This window comes from Thermobia domestica, chromosome 12, assembly GCF_964235325.1.
Source record: "Thermobia domestica chromosome 12, izTheDome1.hap1.1, whole genome shotgun sequence".
Taxonomy (NCBI): domain Eukaryota; kingdom Metazoa; phylum Arthropoda; class Insecta; order Zygentoma; family Lepismatidae; genus Thermobia; species Thermobia domestica.
In genome coordinates this window covers 73,480,278-73,502,290 of record NC_137465.1, presented here as the reverse complement: position 1 = coordinate 73,502,290, position 22,013 = coordinate 73,480,278, and the positions used below count along the sequence as shown (strand labels likewise).

The 22,013-nt window shown below is 34.7% G+C and overlaps 1 protein-coding gene across 8 annotated transcripts in view; it reads left to right on the top strand.

The window, feature by feature from the left end:
- The window catches only part of EndoA (SH3 domain containing GRB2 like, endophilin-A), a 334,762-nt gene extending 313,049 nt beyond the window's left edge, over positions 1-21,713 (top strand). For all 8 annotated transcript variants that reach the window (XM_081733790.1, XM_081733788.1, XM_081733787.1 and 5 more), the window contains one exon: positions 19,073-21,713. In XM_081733790.1, the coding sequence (XP_081589916.1) occupies positions 19,073-19,192 (120 nt within the window). In that variant the 3' untranslated portion in view covers positions 19,193-21,713. The remainder of the gene's footprint in view (positions 1-19,072) is intronic.
- Positions 21,714-22,013: the final 300 nt, after the last annotated feature.

The window sequence follows — 22,013 nt, the reverse complement described above, 5'->3', positions numbered from 1 at the left end:
TATTAGGCAAGAAGTATTTTTAAAATTAAGAAACTGCAGCTGTGGGCAGTACGAGTGCAAAACAATAACTATTAATCATTGCCAGTGCTCAAGGATTTCATTGATACTTCAGGTGAAAAACTTTCTGCTGAAATGCACAAAACACTTCTAGGACACTTGAAAGCATTAGCTGCAAGTTTTCGAGACTGTTTCCCTGTCCCACAACCTGGTAATGGTTGGATTGAAATCCTTTCACTAATGTAGAAATTCATGACATACAAGGTATGAATCTCTCTAACACAGAACAAGAACAGCTATTGGAACTATCGTACGATACTTCATGGAAAAACGTTTCCAAAGAAAATGAACTTTGTAGCTTTTGGTTGCGTGTGCACTGTGAATATGAAGAGTTGTTTAAAAAGGCATTGCCACATTTGATGCCGTTCCCTCATATGAGCAGACCTTTTCTGCTCTTTGCAGTATTAAAACCTAAAAGTGAAGTCGTCTTAATGTGCAATCGGACATAAAATTGATGATAGCAAAACTTATTCCAGATTTCAACGCAGTTATGAAATAATAATAATATTATTATTATTCCTTACATTAGTGACCCCATATTTGAGAACATTGTTTATGAAATATATTTTTAAAAAAAAATCAGTCTTGAAAGTTACTGTATTTTCAATTGAAATTTCGTTCACTAGGAAATAATCATGTATCTTTAGAATAAATTACTTATTTCATTATTTTTCTTGATCATCTCAGTGGTTAATTCTAATTAGTATATTTTTCAATACCATGTAAAATTCAGGTAGCATTGCAAGAGGGTCCGCAGATCACTTTCCAAATGAGCACGGGGTCCACATTGTCGGAAAGTTGAGAACCACTGCTATAGCGTACAGTAAATCGAAGGCTTCGGGGAACAACTAGTAATAAAAAACCTCGTTTAGCCTTCTCGGCAGGTCCGAGTAGCTGGTACGCGTGGTCCTGGGTTCGATTTCAGGAGGGAGAGCATTGAAATTTAAACGCATTTCACTTGTTTGGATTCCACTTTAAACTGTTGATTCATGCCTCGTACGGTCCCGGTACTGAAAAGAAAATCTTTCAGCTAAATGTCCCACGATTATGCTCATTATGCTAAGGGAGACGGATGATTAAGGCAAATGAATGATGGAGTAATTGGTGGAATGATAATGTAGGAGGAAACTGAAATACCCCGTGAAAACCCACGGACACGATATTGTCTTCCACAAGCTTACTTGTTCGAACCAGGGACCTCACGCACCAGAGTAAAGCGCTGTACCACTGAGCCACTGTATCCTCCCCCGGTACCGAAAAGGAACGCTAAAAACCGCTATTAACAAATAAAATGCTATTACGAAGTTCCATAAGTGCTATGTAATCTGTCAAAACACTTCAGCTGCTAAATGTTTAATTAGCAGATGATAATGATTTTTTTCAAGAATAGTACAGTTGTGAAGTTATTTACACTGTAAGCAATTAATAAAACAGGAGAAGTTGATTTAGAAGGGCGTCTGTTAGGTATTTATATCAAGGCGCTAATTTCATTATTCACCTGATGAAAATGAGGCGACAGAGTTATTACCTGTCAGATTATACTGTATAACTATAGTCTTTCTTTCTCACTTAGTTTATTCAATGTGAAATTACAGATTAATAAAGCTACTATTATTATTATCATTATTATAACACTAATAGCACTAACCTTATTATTCATTATTACTATCCGACAAAGGTTGAGCAAGCTCAGAGTCTAAAGATGATGTACCACTGTCAGTTCTTTTTTCTTCTTCACTGTCTATGCCGCCTAAAGAAATTATGAAATTGTCCATAGGTATGCTCTATTAAAGCATCTCGTTCCCAGTAATTTTCAACGTTTATAATGTGCGTGACGAATCCTTCTTAGTCCGGAAAGGGTCCTTTGTTACTTCTTCCAGTCTTTGTAATGAAAAATCGCCTGTAACATTACTTTCTCGAACTACCGTTTTTACAAAAGAGACACTGACCAAAGCTTAAAACCCACTTTATTTTAAATTATAATTTGTAACTGTTTCGGATATCTAGCATATCCTTCTTCAGACACTATCGAAAATAAATGAAAATACAGACATATATATATAAATATTATTATGACAAAGTTTAAATTCTTTAACCGTCATATATATAGTCATTGCTATGAAAAAGTTTAATTTTTTTTTATCATACATATATATAGTCATTGTTGTACTTTTTAATTTATTTTTTATTTATTTATTTATTTTTTTTTTTTTCCTATTTACTGAGGCTTTCAGCCAATCCCATAAGTCTTCGTGTTCACTTTCCAATTAATCACGTTCCTTCATTTTTGGTTCTTATAAGGGCCTTTTTTAATTTTCTTTTTCTCTATGCTATTCAAACTTCCTTCCCATAATTTATTAATAGGTAAGCTCCCTGTCCAGTTCATCAGTTTATCTCTTCCTACCTTCCAATCTGCTTCTTTCCACTTTCTTATTATCATTCTTTTCTCCATCTCCAATACTTCCGTCTTATCCCAATTAATTCCGTGATTCGTCTCCTTAACATGTTCGTATATGGCATTGGTATCTTTCTTCCTCCTAACATCATCTTCATGTTGTTTTATCCTTTCTTTCATTCTCTTTCCTGTCTTTCCTATATATGACATATCGCAGTCCTCACACCATACCCTGTAGATGACTCCTTCTTCTTCCTCTTCATTAATCTTTTTAATTCCTTTTCTATTCTTCTTCTTTATTGAACTTAATAAAGTTTCTCCACTCTTTCTGTAAGTTCTGACCTCTCCTTTCTTCAATAAATTCTTCAGTTTCTCCGTTTCTGCTCCCACTTTCTATGCCATGCCATTTTCCACTTTCATCCTCTTCATTCTTCTTTCTCCCTCTCTTCCTCTTCCTGCGTTCTTCTTCCTTCTCTAACTCTTTCTTGCTGTAACCGTTCTTCTCTAACTGTTTGTAGAATTTCTGTGTGCTCTCCTTCTTTCCTTCCTCTTCGTTCTCCAGCATTTCTGGATAAGACGGAAGTATTGGAGATGGAGAAAAGAATGATGATAAGGAAGTGGAAAGAAGCAGATTGGATAAAGAAGGTAGGAAGAGATAAACTGATGAACTGGACAGGGAGCTTACCTATTAATAAATTATGGGAAGGAAGTTTGAATAGCATAGAGAAAAAGAAAATAAAAAAAGGCCCTTATAAGAACCAAAAATGAAGGAACGTGATTAATTGGAAAGTGAACACGAAGACTTATGGGATTGGCTGAAAGCCTCAGTAAATAGGAAAAAATAAATAAATAAATAAATAAATAAAAAAGTACAACAATGACTATATATATGTCTGATAAAAAAAATTAAACTTTTTCATAACAATGACGGTTAAAGAATTTAAACTTTGTCATAACAATATTTATATATATGTCTGTATTTTCATTTATTTTCGATAGTGTCTGAAGAAGGATATGCTAGATATCCGAAACAGTTACAAATTATAATTTAAAATAAAGTGGGTTTTAAGCTTTGGTCAGTGTCTCTTTTGTTAAAACAACCAATTCAAAGCCATGAATAGTCTTACTACCGTTTTTACTTTATCCTAAGCTAATTCTATGGCATTTAGTTAACACATATACGAGGACAAACGAAGTACCGAGGATAAACTTTCAACATCTCGTCAACTTTAAATATATTTTCCAGCTGTTTGTACTTTCCCACTAACTGAAATAAATCGAACTTTTTCGTATCGTGGGAGAATGACACTTTATTCCTCTGAAACACTTTATCATCGCTTGTTTCACAACATACCTCGTAGGAGCTTTATTCACTTGAACACTGTGGTAGGGAACATTGTCCATGACAGTGACTCTTTCGGCAGGTTAGGCACGAGTTTTTCATTTATTCATTTCTCAAAATTTTCAGAGTTCATTTGTCCATGGTAATCTCCAGTCGCTTTACCTGCTCTAAATATTAAAGCTGTTCCATCAATGGAACCACTTTGCAACCCAGCACTAAGTAGTATTAAACGGTTAGAGAAACTGGTGTTCATCAACACTCCCTGAACAAATTTATTTTGCCAACAATTATTAAATGTCAAATTATTGTCCACCACGATTCGTCAATGTACACAATGTTCTTTTTCTGGGACCTACATTCGGATTTACTTCAGATATCCTCCGCGCCGCACGATAATGTTTGGGCGTTCAAAGAGTACTTTTCTTCTACTTCCACATTTCTTCCCTCTAAATCCTATATCGCGAAGCAAACATCGTAATGTATGAGTAGTCCATGGAAAATTGATATTTTCTCTAATGGTCACTAGCAGTTTTGGTACTGTTGGCACTTTTCCCTGGTCTACATAGAAGTTGTGAATGGTATCTCGTATCACGTTTATCATATTCATTACAATGAAACTTATATTCTTCAGAACGTGGTCGTTTCTTACCCGGAGTAGTTAATGAAAGATTCACCTGGCTCACGTCCCTTTTTCGAATTTTAGACACTCTACACTGATATTCCAGTATAGCTAGACACACGCAAATTTGGTTTATTTAATAAATATTTTAACCGACCTTCCCTTGCTTCTTGATCACATACGCTTAATAACTTTCCTTACAACTTCTCTAGCTTCACTGTGAATAGTTTATCCCTTCCTGCGAACTGAAGACATGATTTAAATGGCTAGAATTATTATTGCTAAACGGAATGTAACACGATGATTATCCTTTAGAAAAATAAATTAATAAAATTTATTAAAAAAAAAAAAAAAAAAACTGACTTGCTGGATATCAATGAACACTTCGAAAATTGCACTGAACTGATCAAATCCTATTCACTAACTGAAACGAACACATGACTAAATCTGTTTCTTGAAATGGAGTCTTGGAGAAAACGAAGCAATGGATGTGGTGTTAGATGCGTGCAGTGTCCATTCTCAGCATGACACTTGACACAATCTGTTTCACATTTATCACATAGCTACTGGTTCACATTTGTGAAGATTTCTCTAATTTCACGATAATATACAACTTCTTTGAAGTCCTTCAAGTGATTTTCTTAAAGTGTGTATCCATTCGTGCTTCAAGATAAAGGATTATCTTTAGTCACTTATTGACAAGTCATCCATAAAAAGTATCCTACGATAGAGAAAAACTAAGAGTACTTACTGCAACTTGTTCGTTTCATTTGACCGAGAACTCGCTTTTATATTGGATGCCAAATACCCATACTCTTCCTGTTTTCCTCTTTCATATCAGACAAATGCTGGGACCAGCACTTAAAAAGCTCGGACCACTTTCTCTCATTTTAAGTCATAAAATGTGAGCAGGTATTTGGACTTGAGCTAAAAGTATACGTGCAAGATGCCAATAAAGGAAACATAATGTGAAGTCTAGTCTAGTAGCATTTTAATATTACGACATGTCCAACAAGTTTTCTCCCCTTTCTATATATAAACTTAACATGAGAATAATAATTAATAGAGCCCGGATTTCCATGCACAAACCAACCCCGAGATATGCATGCAAATATGCACGATAAATATAAAAAATACGCATTAAAAATTTAGCACATACACTGAAGTGTACACTGAGAAGATAAAATTTAAATTTCTTACAAAAATATCTTACCTTAGTGACCTCTGTTGCAATGAACTACGAACGTCTTTCTTATTTTTTCTTCTGTAAACCTCTGCGTTTATCAGATCAAAAAGTTTCTTTCTACACCAGCAGAAGTCACTGGTGCATGTGAAAACACCAAATGTCTTCCTGTGTTAAGCTCTTCGAATTTCGTGTTTTCCCCATTAAGTACGTTTGCAATGTCACCGATTGTTTTGTACCCGGAATTTTTGCCTAATACTTGACATAGTTTATCTGACGCTATTTTCGCAACACCATTTCGCTAAACTATGCATAAGCAACAAACTTAACGCTTTTTTTTTAAAAAAAAAAATCTACATCCGCGTTTACGAAGTGATTCAGTTCACTTTAAATATAACCTATTTGCTTGTGATATACTCTGAAAGATGCCTAGTATGTAGCAATAAAATTCGGAAATATCCTTCGTGACTAGGCGGTTAGTGTACGCGCCTTTGGCGTGGGAGACCCGGGTTCGATTCCTCGAGGAGCTCATGTGGTTCGGATTCCACGTTAATCAGTAGGTCCCGTCTCATGTAGCCTTGCCGCTGAAAGGGACGTTAAACTCAAAATCAACTCAACCTGCAAAGTTAACGAAATAAGCGTGCAAATCGAAATTCACTCAAAATATGCTCTTACATGCGGTATCATATGCGTCTCAAATGAATCCTTACAAGTCTGTTGAAAAGTAAAAAAGTACTTTCCATACGTTTCTGCCCGTTATTATAAACATGCATTTTGAATATAAATCCGGGCTGTAATAATTTATAATGTCCTTAGCTAAATCTATTATCCATGAAAGCATTATGATACAATTGAAACAGATGAATGCAAAACATTTTCTAAGAAACCTATAGAAAATAAGTACTGTATTTCTTGATGCCGGTCGTGTGGTAAGAAAGTTCTTTAGAGAACTCTTCCATTGCACTTATTTGACACAGATACCCGTCCTGTCGTTGCTCGGGTTTTGCTCTGCCTTAAGTTCCCCTTAGTTATTTTATATTCATGGCCTTTCCCTTTACTTATGACTTAGTCTAGAGTTTAAGAACTTTTTGGTTTTCTGTGAACCGCAAACTGAAACAACAAAACCTGAAAAGATAAACTCGAAAAAGTTTTCAAATTACTTTTCGTTAATCTTACAAAGTACCGCTCCATAATCGAAAAAAAAAATAGTATATATTATATTTAAGATAAAGAGGCATAAATTTAAGATATGATGTCTGAAATTAGAGAAAAAATATTTTTATTGCTGTGGGTGGTTATATTGTATGTAATTACTTGGATTGTGTAGCATCTTAATCCTTCTTTGTTCATCCTTTAAAAGGTGTGCATTTTTAAAAGTACTTTTAATTTGCAATTTATTTCCTATATCTGAATATTAGTAAATATATAGTTGGTACGTTAAAGGGAATATAAATACTAGAAAAGAAAGAAGGTTATATTTTGACTTCGAGTAACCATTGGCAATTAGTTATTGAAATTTTGTTAACAAAACTAAAAGTATTAAAAAAAAGTTTTGAAAATTTTTCTTTAAAAACCGTAGGCAGCTGTTAGACCGACAAGATAAGCATTTGTTGGCAGTTTCGTATTTTGACCAATCAAAAGCAAACATTTGCATTCATGTTTCAACTACATCCTGTATCATGTATCCTAGTAACTACTCTTTCAGATTTGTGTAAATTATTCCGATATTTGCGTTTCCATCATTAATGTTCTTATGTCCTGTAAGAAAGTCTAGGAGCTATAAGAATAACAGCTACATTATTCACAGTTCTTTATTGCGTAAGATCGTTCAATACCTTACTAGTGATTTATGTTTACATTGGGAGTTGTGATTTATATTCACAATTCACTTCTTTATGTATTGCTCTAGTAGTTTAATATTAAATGTAGCTTTGGGTCCCTGTTAATAGTATGATATATAAATGCAGTAATCATTAATAGTTTGGATTAGAAACGTTGTGTTTCGTTTACCTGTAATTGATTTTGTCCCTTTAAGCAAGGCTAATTTCTTTAGGTAGTAAGCCACAATGACATTCTTTTTCAGGAAGAAAACTACGAAATTAACAAACGGGTAATCACCACGAAGGGCAGTAACCACAGATTCTGTCAGAATTTTAAGTTAAAACCGATTTAAACCAAAATATAAGAGATAATAATAATAATAATAAAGTTGTTTCAGTCGATAATGAATGCTAGATGCAAGAAGTATAAATTCAATGGTGATGCGAGGTAAATTGATTTATTATTTTATTTTCTGGCTATGGAGGTATCGAGACTGAAAAAAAAGTGTCAAATAATTTTTTTATTTATTTTTTCAAACAATTTCTCGAGATTCTCCCTGTAGTCTAATAATTAAACTACAGCGAATTAAGTAACATATTTACTCTCAAATACAGTATATTCATTGATAAGTTCTGAAACGCTTGTTTTTTTTCGTCCTTCATTGTAAAGTGCTCATAGTAAGACGGAACGTCTCTGGTCGTTAACTGCTGGGTAGCCATGTTCTAGGTGTCACTGAAGCTTAATTTACAGCATCTCCTCCCTCCAAGTGATCAGAAAGGAACATTTCTTTAGATTTCCATACAAATATGGCATTCACCATATACCTGGCAACTCTGAAAAAATGTGTCTTTAATAAACTATCGTGGCAGTTTTCAGAGGGCAACAACTACACCCTCTGTTCCCCGCTTCCTTACCCCAAACTTGTATTCTTCTCTGCAGGATAGATTAAATAAAAGAAGAGAAGCACGGAAGATCTTGAGTGAAAGTGTGTTTCTGGAAATTAATTGAAAGTTAATAAGAAAAGTAAGGCATGAACAAGTGGTCACTTAAAATAGGTGTTATTTCATAATTATACAAACATAGTGCAAGAAGGTGTATTATGGTAACCATGTTCGACAGTTATGATTCAAGAAAACTGAATATTTATTAATTTGAGGCCTAATGAATGTGGATTTCTTTTGTATGATTTTTTTTAAATCCTCCATTAGGCCACCAGAGGAGCTATGTAATGTATTTCGATATCTCAAGGCGGCTGCTTAGTTTCTTGTAGTTCCAAGATCAGACAGCATAGAAATCTAAATCTTCGCCTTTCGCGAACCATATGATTCACGCGTTAAGGGGATGTCTACTTATCATCCGAGGCTTCAGAATGTCCATACGATAACATGTAAAATTTAATTCATAAATATCTTACAAAATATTGTAGGTAGGAACTTGCAATTTAGTACACAAATGCTAAAGAGCAATACAATCCAGGTGATGGTCACAAGTTTCCAGCTAATCGCTTAGATTAATTGTAATGCTTACTTCCGTAATGAGGTAATCACTACTGCAGGTAAAGAGTCAAAAGATCACTTACAGACCTCATAAATTACTACGGGTAACATTCTTTGAAAAACACATGCTGGTGAGGGATGCATTATGGCAATTTGACAAGCGAAACTCGTGTCTACGACCTCCATTTTCATAATCATTTATGCCTTGATTAACTTCCCTTCCCTTCCCACCCCCATCCCCACTTCCCTACTGAGTTTCAACAACTTTACGACGGTAACTTTCAGAATATGATTTTTCGGTGAAAGCTGGTGTGATTCACGTGTCAGTATAATATTTCATGGAACAAAGATAATAATCTTTGAAATCTGAGTATCGAACGTACGTTTCCGATTTCCTTCCTACATCTTTTGTTGCTTGAAACGGACAAATTCTCCTTCGAAGCAGTTGCTTTCACCTCTGCCACTCACAGCTATACAACAAAGGAAAGTCTAAATGTTTCTTATTTGCCTATTTCTTTTGTTTTCTGAAAGGATAGGTTTCTTTTCATTTTACATTAATCACAGAAAACATACAGTACAATGTTTCTGCGGTTAGAACGGATTAATTATATGCACGGGTGGCAAAAACCAAGTTTTCCTTGTTTGTTTGTTGAATAACTAAAGTTTGGTTTACCAAAAATCCTTTATATATTTAACATACTCAAGTGTGCGTCTGTAACACACATACGAAAAAAAAAAAAAAATCTTCAGGATCATCATTAAATTTGGTCAAGATATAAAGAGTTAGGAATTCTGTTTATATTAAAACCATCTACTCGAAACGGAAGTTGTTTAAATAATTTCCGGTTTGATCATTGATCACCAAAGATCGGAAACGGTTTACGTAGTGAGATCCGATTTTCTGGTTCGTAAGAATATATTAATCTCTATTATTAACTCTCTACTGATACCGGAAATGGTTTATTCAACTATTTCTGGTTTCAATAAATATTGATCTACATAGAGTAAAACCGGTAAAAGATAGATGAAAGCGGTTTTCTCTGATCGAGTAGCTCTCAAGCATCTCAAGAGTACCTTTTGTTTCCTCTACTGATTTTCAATTGAAACTGGAAGTTGTAGAAATTCACCACTTTCGGTTTCAATAGTGATCTCCATAGAACAGAAATGGTAACAGCGAGAAGCAGTTTTCTACATTCTATTTAGCGTTCTAAAAATAGCTATCATCTTCTGTTTTAAGTCTCTATTCAGACCAGAAGTGGTAGAAATCAACCACTTCCGGTTTCAACGTTGATGGTTATAGAATAAGAACTGTAATAGATAATCAGTTAGGCGTCCGAAGAAAATGTTTCGTCTCTAGTCTAATCCCTCTGCTAAAACCGAAAGTGGTAGAAATCTACTACTAATTGCTTTTTTTTACTTTATGGGCTAGCCGTGATTTTTTTTTTTTTTTTTTTAAATGAAATAAGTCAGACTCGAGGTCATAGGTAAACTAATTTTACAAATGATTTCCCAGTAGAACAGAAATTTACCAGTCTGCCCATTCAGCACTGTTCAAGCTTGACTAACAAGGGAAGAGAGGGAGATTATATTCGAAGTAGAAGATGGTTTACATATCGAACTGAAATTGTGAGACGGATGTCGAAACAAGAAAGTATGTCATATTTTCAAAAGCACAATGATTGAAAGTAAAATTAATTGTCCCAGGGTTCTCCACAGGGTTCCAGACGGGGTCCTACTCAAAATTTTCAAATGGCAAGGGAGGTCAAATATCATATCGTTGGAAAGTTGTTGGGAAATGAAAGAATACGGAACAAGTCTCGACTCTCTAAAATTACCCTGTGTTAAATGGTGGCTGGTCAAAATGTACATCATCATTTCGATTCTCCGCGCATTCACTTTCCATTTTGCAATCGGCACTTGTCATTATGAGACATTTGCATGTATTCACTGTAGCTGGTGCAAGAAATTTTTTGTTCGAAACATTTTATAGTTGATAATCCAAACAACGAGTATAAGTATCACTATTGGACAGTAATAAACATAAATAAGTAGAGGTAAGATTTTTTATTTCTTATGGCTCCAACCTCTACTTATTTATGTTCGTGGCTGTACATTATATGTTAACTAGTCAGTTCTATACTCAAAGATGTCAAATGTTATGTATTTTTCTTTATTTTCTTATTTTTTAATTTGCTTTTATTTTATTATATTTTTTATTTATTTAGACGTTGCTGGGCCCAAAGAGCAGAATCTCACAGTAAGGGCATTTCCTTTCTTTCCGTTGAGTACAAGAATTAAAGTGAAAATAAACTAAAAGCCGACTACAGAAAGAAGAACTAAAACACAAGATGTTTGCACATGGTTATCGTAGAGCGTACAGACTTGTTCCATCTGCTTTCATTTAGCAACAGCTTTAAATGATGTGCTACTTGACCCCTCTTGCCATTTGAAAAAAATAGAGTAGGGCCCTGTCTGTGACCCTGTAGAGGACCCTGGGACAAATATTTTTAATTTCCATAATTGTACTTTTGAAAAGATGAAACACGTGTTTTCCTGTTTTGACATCTGTCCCATCGTTTCATTTTTTTTTTGGGGGGGAGGGGTGGCCATAGACTTCAAATGGCGCTTTTGCTGCCATTTTGACCAGCCGCCATTTTGCACAGGGTAATTTTAGAGTGTCAAGACTCGTTCCGTCTTCTTTCATTTCTCAACACGTTTACAACGATATGCTACTTGAACCTCTAATTACCTTTTGCAATTTTTGAGTTGGACCTCGCCTGGGACGCTGCGGGTGGTCCTGGGACAACACTTCTTGCTTTAATATTAATACTTTGTACTTTTAAAATGATCAAACACGTGTTTCCCTGTTTTGGCATCTGTCTCATCGTTTGCGATTTCTAGGGATGGAAACGGATTTTCTGGACACTCTGTATATTCATGTAACTCGCACAGTGTATGCATTCGGAAATTTTTTATCACAGTTTCGTAATAGGCGTCATTAGTGCTTTCGATTGGTATATAAACCATCTTCCATTGCGATATATAATCTCCCTCTCTTCCCTTGTAAGCCAAACCGAGTAGCGCGTCTGAACAAGGGTTTGTGAGTTAGGGAAACTAATGTGTAAGATTATTCGCAGGAAATTAAATCTACTTTAGATTTGTAATAAAGGAGAAGAATGGTAAACATCTGAGAGGTTATTTGGTTCATACAGTTACAGTTAAGAAATAAATAAGAGCCTAAGATAGATTAGGTTACAATCTAAGTTAGGATAATGTGGAAAGTATAAAACCATCCATCATGCTATTTTGTAACAATCAATTAGTAGTCCGGTGCGATTAGACAAAAAATGGTCCAAACCCGGAATTTTATAATAATAAGCTGAAAATTGGTGGAGATGTTCACATTGTTGTTCTGAACAACACACTCAGTCTCCCAAAAAATCCTACTTGGGGAACCAAGATGTGACGTCATCAAAATGGCCGACAACTGCATTTATCCCTTAAATTTTAAAACATCGTATCTTCTGGACATTTCAAGGTAGAATCTTCGTTCTTGCTTCATTTCACTCAGAATACATTCAAAATTATTATTTATAACGACTTCTTGTCATACACTATTGTTGTCTTTAAATATGGCGTCTTAAGGTGAAAGGAATGTGTATTTTCAATTTGTATTTCGATCTTTAACTGTGAATTACTTTGAAACGGAATTATGTAGTGGAAATGTTCTGAAGTAATCGTTATTCGCTGTTTTAAGATCTTCCCAACGAGCCCAAAACCATTGTTCTACCTTTAAAAATTTCAGAGCTAGTTAATTTAATGTAGAACTCGCAGTAACCGACTACCTTTAAAACAGAGATGCAAATAACCACTCGCCCGAGGCGAGTCGTTCATCAGTGCGGGCGAGTATTTAATATCATACCGAAGGTAAATAAATTATTTCTATTGTGGGATGTGGGCTAGCAGCTTTTTTTTTTTTCTTGTTTAGTAAAATTTTGTTACTTATTTGAATCCCTGCTTTAAAAATAAACGCATCAAAATCACTTATGACGTTGTTAACGGAAATAAACGAAATTTGTATTGCAAATAATAGTTGCAATATTCGGGACGATTTCTGTTATATTTCTACCATAAATAAATGTGAAACATGCAGTTTATGGAATGTTCCTAAGAGGCAGGTGTATGTTATAATTTTCTAAAACTTAATTTTTCAATATTGAAAAATATTTCTCTATTTAATGATTCGACTTATTCATATTGTTTTCTTTTGAAACAATTCCCTTTTAAAATAAATATTCAAAGAATAAATTATATTTTCGGTTCAATTCTTTCTGGAGTTGTTTTTTGTAAAATACTAACAGAACTGCTATGATGTCTTGTGATGTATACGTTATACCTTATAAAAACAATATATATATATATATATATATATATATATATATATATATATATATATATATATATATATATATATATATATATATATGATTGTCTTGTGAAACAAGATGTTTATGATTATAAAGTGAAACAAGTTAACCTTCAGCCATGAAAATTATCACATAACAAACAATAATTGTTAGACAGAAGAATAACTAATGAGCGTGGAACTGCTCATGTCAATGGAATATGGAACTGTTCATGTCACTGCTTATAGTTCAAGTTCTTCCGTGTCATCGTCCTCATCTAGAATGTGTGAACGGTTTTCACAGCCATGACCAACACAGTAGCCATCAAAAATGACATTAACTCTGTGTCCGTAGTGTTGCTGACTACCTAGGTATATTTAACATACTGGAGACATATCTGACTTAAGTTGGTCACGCGCATCCACGTTACACGATGCAATAGAAAGCCTCCGTCGATTGTATATACGGCATCTGATGGTAATATGTTCTCGGAAGGAGCAAGTTCCTCCAAAACAGTGATTAATGCTGATGTCTTGCCTTTTCGCATTGAAACACCATCAAAAAGAGCAGATGGTCTTGCGGCCAACTCGTATCTCAAGAATTCGGCCAACTCCTCATCGCTTCTCACGACACATACAATACGATGAAAAAGTTGGATAGGGTTAACTTCAACATATCTTTTCTTAAATTTTATAGTTTTGGCTACACTTGCAAGCGATAGAACCTTGTCTCTCCGCTCCTGATGGACGTCATTAAGGTTGACTCACAATTGATTTAATCGCAGCTACACCTCGATCTTGGGCCTCATCACAATTCACACTTCATCGCACACCAAGCCAGTAGATATGGAAACCAAAAGATTTGACGAGATTTTAAAAGGATTGTGCGAGTGCAGCCAGGTCATCATCTCCTGAAGATCCTTATTGTGCCTGGCTTTCTGAGATTCTCTCAGTTCCAAGTGTTGTTCGGACGTTGTAATGAAAACATTGGTGAAGATTTCGAAGGCGTCTATAACATGTGCTAATGCAGGCATTGCACAAACCCAGCGCGCAACCACATTTTCGGTCATTCCTCGACCAAATGTTAATCCACCTGCAGTCTTCATCGTACGCACCAACATTTGTTCGATTGTCGTATCCGTCCATATTCCTGACCAAAATTTTTGTGTTGTTCTAATTGTGAAATAGCTATGCTTCACGAATTTGTCAAATTCTTTAGAAGTCATGATTGTTTTTAATTTCAGCATTCGTTGCAAGTAAATTTGGGCAGACTTTGCATAATTGAAGTGGCCTACAGCATGCAAGAAACGGATCATACATTGGACGCTATAAAGGTGAAGGTTCCAATCTTCTAAACGTTCTGCTCTAATGAAGAAACGCATAATAACCGTTTCGAAGTATTGCGCGTATAGTATTCCGGTTCGATTTGAGACAGATACATTGTGTAATGTTTCGTGTAACATATTTTGAATTTCCAGTAGACATTGAGGCATGTTTATATTTTTCTATGACAATGTACCTCGTAGTACATCTAAGAGCAAGCTTTTCAGCCTATGAGTAAAATCTTCATTTACATTCATTTCATTTAGTAACAGCTTTGCAAACGAAACCTGACTCAAGAAAATGCGCACTAATAGCTCTAGCATATGAATGCCCAGTCATCATGTTTGCTACTGTGTTCTTTGCGTAGATGGTCTCCCACAGCTCTTCCAAACCACTACCAGAGGTAATGTTTCCAACAACACCGAGGAATGACATAAATAGGTGAAAACCACCAAGGCGCACAATCACGCACGAGAGAGGGCTGTTTTTTCTGCTGCTAGAACCATATCTATGGCTTTAGCATATAGTGGCTGATCAAATGTCACTACACATGATTTTTTATTCATTTTCATGCATTGCTCCACTGCGTTCAGGAGACAAGTGTAAATTGTACTTAGGTTTCCTGGGGCAAGATTCACAAAAGGTAGAGACAAAACGGCTATGTTTCGTATTCCTTCGGCCTTGCTTTGGTCGTAGCGTCCATATATCCATTCCAGCTAGGGTTTGACGCAAGGGCGATTTCTCTGTAAATTTGGGGGGTGGCACTCAGACGCAGAAGGTATATATATGAGGATGTTAAGACAAATTGCATTCAAATTATGCCAAATATTGTATATTCATAAATACACTAGGTTGGTCCACATGAGCTTTGGGGGGCCGGGGGACCCAGCCCCCCAGGATCGGCGCCCTTGGCTTGATGTTTCCTCCATCATGTTCCCTAACATCCAGCATAGATGAATTAGTCGAGCATTATTGATATTTTCTGATTCTGGAAGAGCTGCGCTGATATCTTCCACCTGAAGAAGTCACGTTCCTGCCTTCAAAGGTCGCTGGTAAGTCATTACCGTACAAAAGCCTAACGATTGCAATTTGGAAACTCCTTTTCTTTTTCTATTCGTAAATAATAGTACGTCTATTAATAACATTTTATATCACCAAATGTTAATAATAATTTGAGCTGGAGCGCCATCTACTGATAAACTAATATAGCGTAATAGTAAATTGTAAATTGTGTTATGGGATCACTGCTAGCTCAACATAAAACTGATTAGCTGCGTTAATTTTAGAGATAGAACAATGGTTTGGGGCTTGTTGGAAAGGCGTTGGAATAGCGAATAACGATTACTTCAGAACATTTCCCCGTTTATAATTCCATTTCAAAGTTAGTCACAGTTAAAAATTGAAATGCAAATTGAAAATACACATTCCTTTCACTTTAAGGCGCCATATTTGAAGACAACTATAGTGTATGACAAGAAGTCGTTATAAATAATAATTTTGAATTATTCTGAGTGAAATGAAGCAAGAACGAAGTTTCTACCTTGAAATGTCGAGAAGATACGACGTTTTAAAATTTAAGAGATAAATTCTGTCGTCTGCCATTTTGATGGCATCATACCTTGGTTTCCCCAAGTGGGATTTTTTGGGACTTTGAGTGTGTTGTTCAGAACAACAATATGAACATCTCCACCAATTTTCAGCTTATTATTATAAAATTCCGGGTCAAAACCTAAATGCACTGAACTATAGGTTACATAATCTCCAATAAAATTTGAAGCTGCTCGCACACTTATGTAATGAAAGTCTTGATTCTGAGGGGAAAGAGCTAGTTGACTTTCGACCTCGAGTTGGACCGGTTTGCGGTTACTTTTTGAGATTGAGACCGAGTTAAGTTGAATTAGCACCCTCAAATTGCAGTTATTAAAAAGTTAGGGCCATGGCTACACCATTTTTACTTTATTTAGAATACATGTGGATAGAAATAAGTTTTTAGCCCGTTTGTATGTAACAGCAGGGTTATGAAGGACAGTACCGTATAGCTTAAAATGGAATATGAACCACTACTCGGTTTGCATCCGAGGGAAATTGTCCTCTAACTGGGCTCAAACCCGGGACCCCTGATTACAGAAGTGACAATTCTACAGACTCATCCACGGAAGACATCTGATAAACGTTGTACTGATCTTGCATGTACTTGTGAACATTTTACGAGTCAATTTGCAAGAACAAAAACATACACAACTGCTCAAGTGAAATCAGTATCGCTTCTAACAGTTTGAAGAGATCATTTTTTCCGTACACTTATGAAGTACACTTTTTGGAGGGATGCTGAAAACGTTTGCACCCTCTATAAAGTTAGATTTGAAGTGAACAATGGGACTATTATGCCTACAAAACGCGTAAATATTTTTCTATAGGATTTAACTGAATCATGTAATTGTATAAAATTTACAATTAGTGCCTGTTCCTGTCTGAAAACAGAAGTGGAGTGCTGTTTTTTTTGGAAGTGTAAAAGTGTTACAAAGAACAAATTGGATTGTAAAAATACATGAAACCAAATAGGTCTCTGTTCGCCAACGGAAATATGAACGCATACGTATAACATACTGTGTTGAGTAACACTACTGAATAAAAAAAGCTACATGAAACATATATTTTTCCAGTACCTTACTGAAAATAAGGTATAGAAGTATAGACAGACATAACTTATTGGCTAAACTAACTTCCATTTGAAATTTAGCAGCATGCGGGACAGGGGCGGATCCAGGACCGACTTCTGGGAGGGGCGGTGGGTTGTCATACTATTACTTTTAAGGGCTCCAAACTTTGGAACGGGTTTTATTTATATATATAAAATAAGAAAGTTTTACTCTTTTTTTGGGAGGGGGGGGGCGATAGCCTCGATCGCTCCCCTCCCTGGATTCGCCCCTGATGTGGGATCTTACCAGCTTACGAGCCGGTACATTTTGGATCAAACTAAGTAGAATATCGTCCTTAGTTTTTAAGATAGAACATTATTTTTAATGTCGTTTGAAAGCTCGTATATTAGGCTTTTGTGTTTATTTCGGAGTCTTTTTTTTTTTCATATTTCTGTTAGTTCGCGTTATTTGTAGTTGAGTACAAAAATTTTGTTAACTAAAAATCATTTTTTATTATTTGTGTTACCTTTTCTACACACAGGGAACGAATTCATAATTTATTTGTTTTAAAATATAATTGGCATTTATTTGCAGTAATCCGTGGCAGACACGGATTTTTTTTTTTTATCGTGATCCATATAGAAGTTATTAAATTTTAAAAATTTATAGGTAATTTCTCGTGGCCACCATTACAAAAAAAAAAAAAAAAAAAATGTAGAGGTAGGGAAAAAAACACAAGTTTTTTTTTTCTACATATGCAAGAATATATTCAGGTAATCATTTCTTCTGAATAGGGACTTGCATACAGAAGTGCTGTCCGCCTCAGGGCTCTAAGAATATATATTAGAAGAAATAGGTTTACGTGAAAAGACGAAGATAAACTAGTTATGCCTGAGAATAAACTGTATCATGAGCTACTTTTGAGTATAGTCTGGTCAAGACCAGTTAATTAAAAACTACAATGAAGAGCTGACTCATTAAGATCAAAAGCACTAGTCTCTTGAAATCTTTTAGGATTTGAAGCAGCACAATACTTAATTAGATTCGTTTACTTCGAAACTCTCTCCTAGATATTCTTCTAACATAGTTAACATAACGAAACAAAGCTCCAATTTCGCTGGAACCAAGTAGAAATTTCAGTTCATCTCCATTTTCCTCATCGAGAAACAACCTCATCTTCAGTCTCCTTTTAGAGTTATAAATAGCCGAACATGAGAAACATCAGGTTTAAAATCGCTCTTGCGTATAGGACCTCTCGCAAGCGGTTGAAGGAATTGCACAGGAATCATTATGCGCTCTGAATATCTATGTTTCACAATCCCCCGATAACGGCGTAACGAATTGTATATAGTAAGTTGAGATAGGAAACCGTATTTAAATATCAATTGAGTATTCATTGTGTGTACATCAGAGGATTGTGAAACTTGGATAAGAGTGTAATTTCTTGAAAGAATTGCGAGAGGTCCCGTAATTTTCAGGCCTGGTCGTTTTTGAAACGTAGTACTTTTTGCATTTTCGGCAGTTTGTAACTAAAAGAAGGCATTTCCGACCAATGTTTATTAGAACTTTTTTCTTGCATTTAACTTAAGAAATCGCCTTCTAAACTTATGACACGGAGTTCATTAACACCCTGTATAATTTGATTGATTTCTTTTAAGATGTAGTTGCCAAGTTGCTGGAGAATATAATATGAAATTGATTGTAGCAAATTAAATTTAAGCGTGGTTTCACTTTAAAATGCGCATAGATTTCAGACTCATTTACATATTAATATTGCTTATCATTTCTTTAGGAGGGTGAAACAATCACCTTGATTAACAGGATTGATGAGAATTGGTACGAGGGAAGCGTGAATGGACGCACGGGATACTTCCCTGTCTCCTACGTGCAGGTGGTGGTACCTCTGCCTTGATTGAGTTCATCATTCGTTGGATCAATTTGCCTCGTGATGTTACTTTGCAGATCCATATATTAGCTGTCCTCTCTGTTGTATCAGAGTCCCTGGTCATAGCATAATTATACACTTTTGTGTGCATCGTATTGTCTGCCTTATATATATATCTTCAACATTAAAAATTAATATATAATACTTAGAAGTTCTCACGAAGTAAGTCTCATACTGAAACTACATTTCTTTTGTTTATAAAAGAAATCTATGATGAGATGAGTACATTTAACTATATTTTTTAAATGTGGTTGTGATTTTTTAAGTTTCTCGTTCATTTCCATTCATTAGATCAAATATTGTTAATGTTAACATGACAACTTCAGAGTGCAATTAATCAACATTTGAAAGAATCAAGACCTAATTACTCGCAGTTAATAGAAAAGATAGCTATATGTATGTATATATATGTATGTGTGTAAGTATGATTTAATATTTTCTGTAGGCTTAAGACTGTTAAATATAGCATAATACTTAGAGAATACTATTTCCTGACAGGAGTCCACTTAAATAGCATACCATATATGTATGTGATTGTGTAAGTAATAATACTCTATCTGAGATGAAAGCAAATGACGTTGGATTTCTTTTAATCCGTTTGTTCAAGACGGTTGTTGCACATAGAATGTTATGAAAATGTCTACGAATTGAAGTGTGATGTTACATATGTTTGTACTTAAAAGTTTATTGTGTTCAAAAGAACTTGATTAAGCACGGTACGTAAGGAACTTATCTATTGTTCTTATGTTTATGAAACATGAGAAGTACTGGAAGTGCACCTAGTCGTCAGTCTCATGAATTTTGCTGGAATTAACTGAGTAAAGTTACAAAGTGTTAGAGAAACTATATATAATATAATGCGCAAAAATTACTTCTGTATAAAGATTGTATTGTAACTGCAATCTTACGCGCTTTGACAATATCTGGGAGATCAGACAATATTTTAAAAAAATAAAATCTAATAAGGAATGTGTTATTTTTCAGAAAAGGTGTGATATTTTTATTAGTGTTAGCCTCTTTCATGAAAATATTTCTCCTTCGTTTTGCAAATAACGTAGACAGACTAGCCCATGAGATAGGTATTGGTCTGTGTTATATTATGACGATGCACAATTTAGAGTAGGAGGTTAGAATCGATCCTGTAGCATTTCACATGTAAGTCCCGATAATGTGTTCTCACATATCTTCTCAATGTTCTCTGTTGGCTGTGATTGGTTCATTGTAATACAACACTGACTCTAGATGAAGCTTAACGTGACAATGCATTTATTTTTAATCTCTGTTTTGAGGAGTACAAATTAAGTGAAGTTGAGTTTGTCTTCTGCTTCTGAAACAAACAAAATCCAAAAAAAAATATCAATGTACGAAACGAGTTGTTTAATATTATTGTTATATTTTAAATGTATTTGAAAGAAAGAAAAATAACTCAGTTAAATTTAAAAACATTGAAGGTACTTTTCGATAAAAGAGAAGCAATAATAAATAATCACTAAGATCATCGTCATATTGTGCACTCTAGTTTGACTTAAGCATAATAAATATATGTTAATGTTAAGAAATAAACTACTTGTTACATGTTTCTATACGTGCAGTGCACAATATGATTATCATAAAGACATCAATGTTAATATAACCATTATCTTAAATTGTTACGGAATTTTATCCCTAATATTTCCTCTTTCCTGTTTCTTCTTCCTGTTAAAAAAATATTTTGAGTAAATGTAATTATTACTCAGAAAAGCTAAAAGCTGATTGCATGAATTTAAGAGTTAAATACTCTCTGATGAACGTTGATGATCATAATTCCATATAATATCTAATCATAATGTATTGTAAAAGAGTTAAGTGTCTCTGGTCAAGTGTTGCTGTCATATTTGAGACACAGTACATAAATAACAATGTGGAATATGTATCTGTACCAGTAGCCATAATGTATACTCCATAATACTATTGTATTATTTGATTGTGTAAAGTTACAATGTAATATAGTTTACTCTTTTTATTTTTGTTGAATGCAGCGTTTTTGTCCGATTGAATGCAGCAATGGTCAATGTTATACATTTTGTTTACTTTATGTTTTGATGAAGTACTCTCCCTTACCTACATTGTCATTGTCATCTGTGATTAAGATTTAATAACATCACTAACGGAGTTGAGCAGATAAAGAATTTCGTCAATATCCTGCGTGTTTGCTTGCCATATATATATATAAATACGACACTATATATATTACCTACATATAAATTAAAACTAAGAATCCTTCGTAAGTGCCATTCCAAGCCACGTATCCCATAGGGAACACAGTGTCAGTATTAAGTAGTATAAATAAAGTTAGTTATGATGGAACGATAGTAGCTAATGTATGAAATCCTACGTTTTGTCAAGGGAGGATACGAAAAATTAAAATTTATTTTTGTCAAAATATTTCCTTTCTTTTTTGTTTTTCGTAACATATGTGGCTATTAAGAAAATAAATTTGATCTTATTATTTAGTTTTTCATTTTTATCCTTTGCATTTTTTAAATGTATGTATTGAAACATAGCAGCGTTGCTAACACATGAAAAATAAGGGATCTTTACAGAAAGTTGTTCGTTTGTTTATATCGGTCCGAATTAGGAACGCCATTACCATCTGGAGAAATGACGCTACAACTTCACATCTGTTGTCATGAACACTAGTGCGGCTGAAGATATAGGTGGGTGAGTGTCGTCAAATGGCGCTACGGAAAGGGTATCTTATGACCCTTTTCCACGTTCGTTTTTCCTATTTACACATAGTGAAACAATG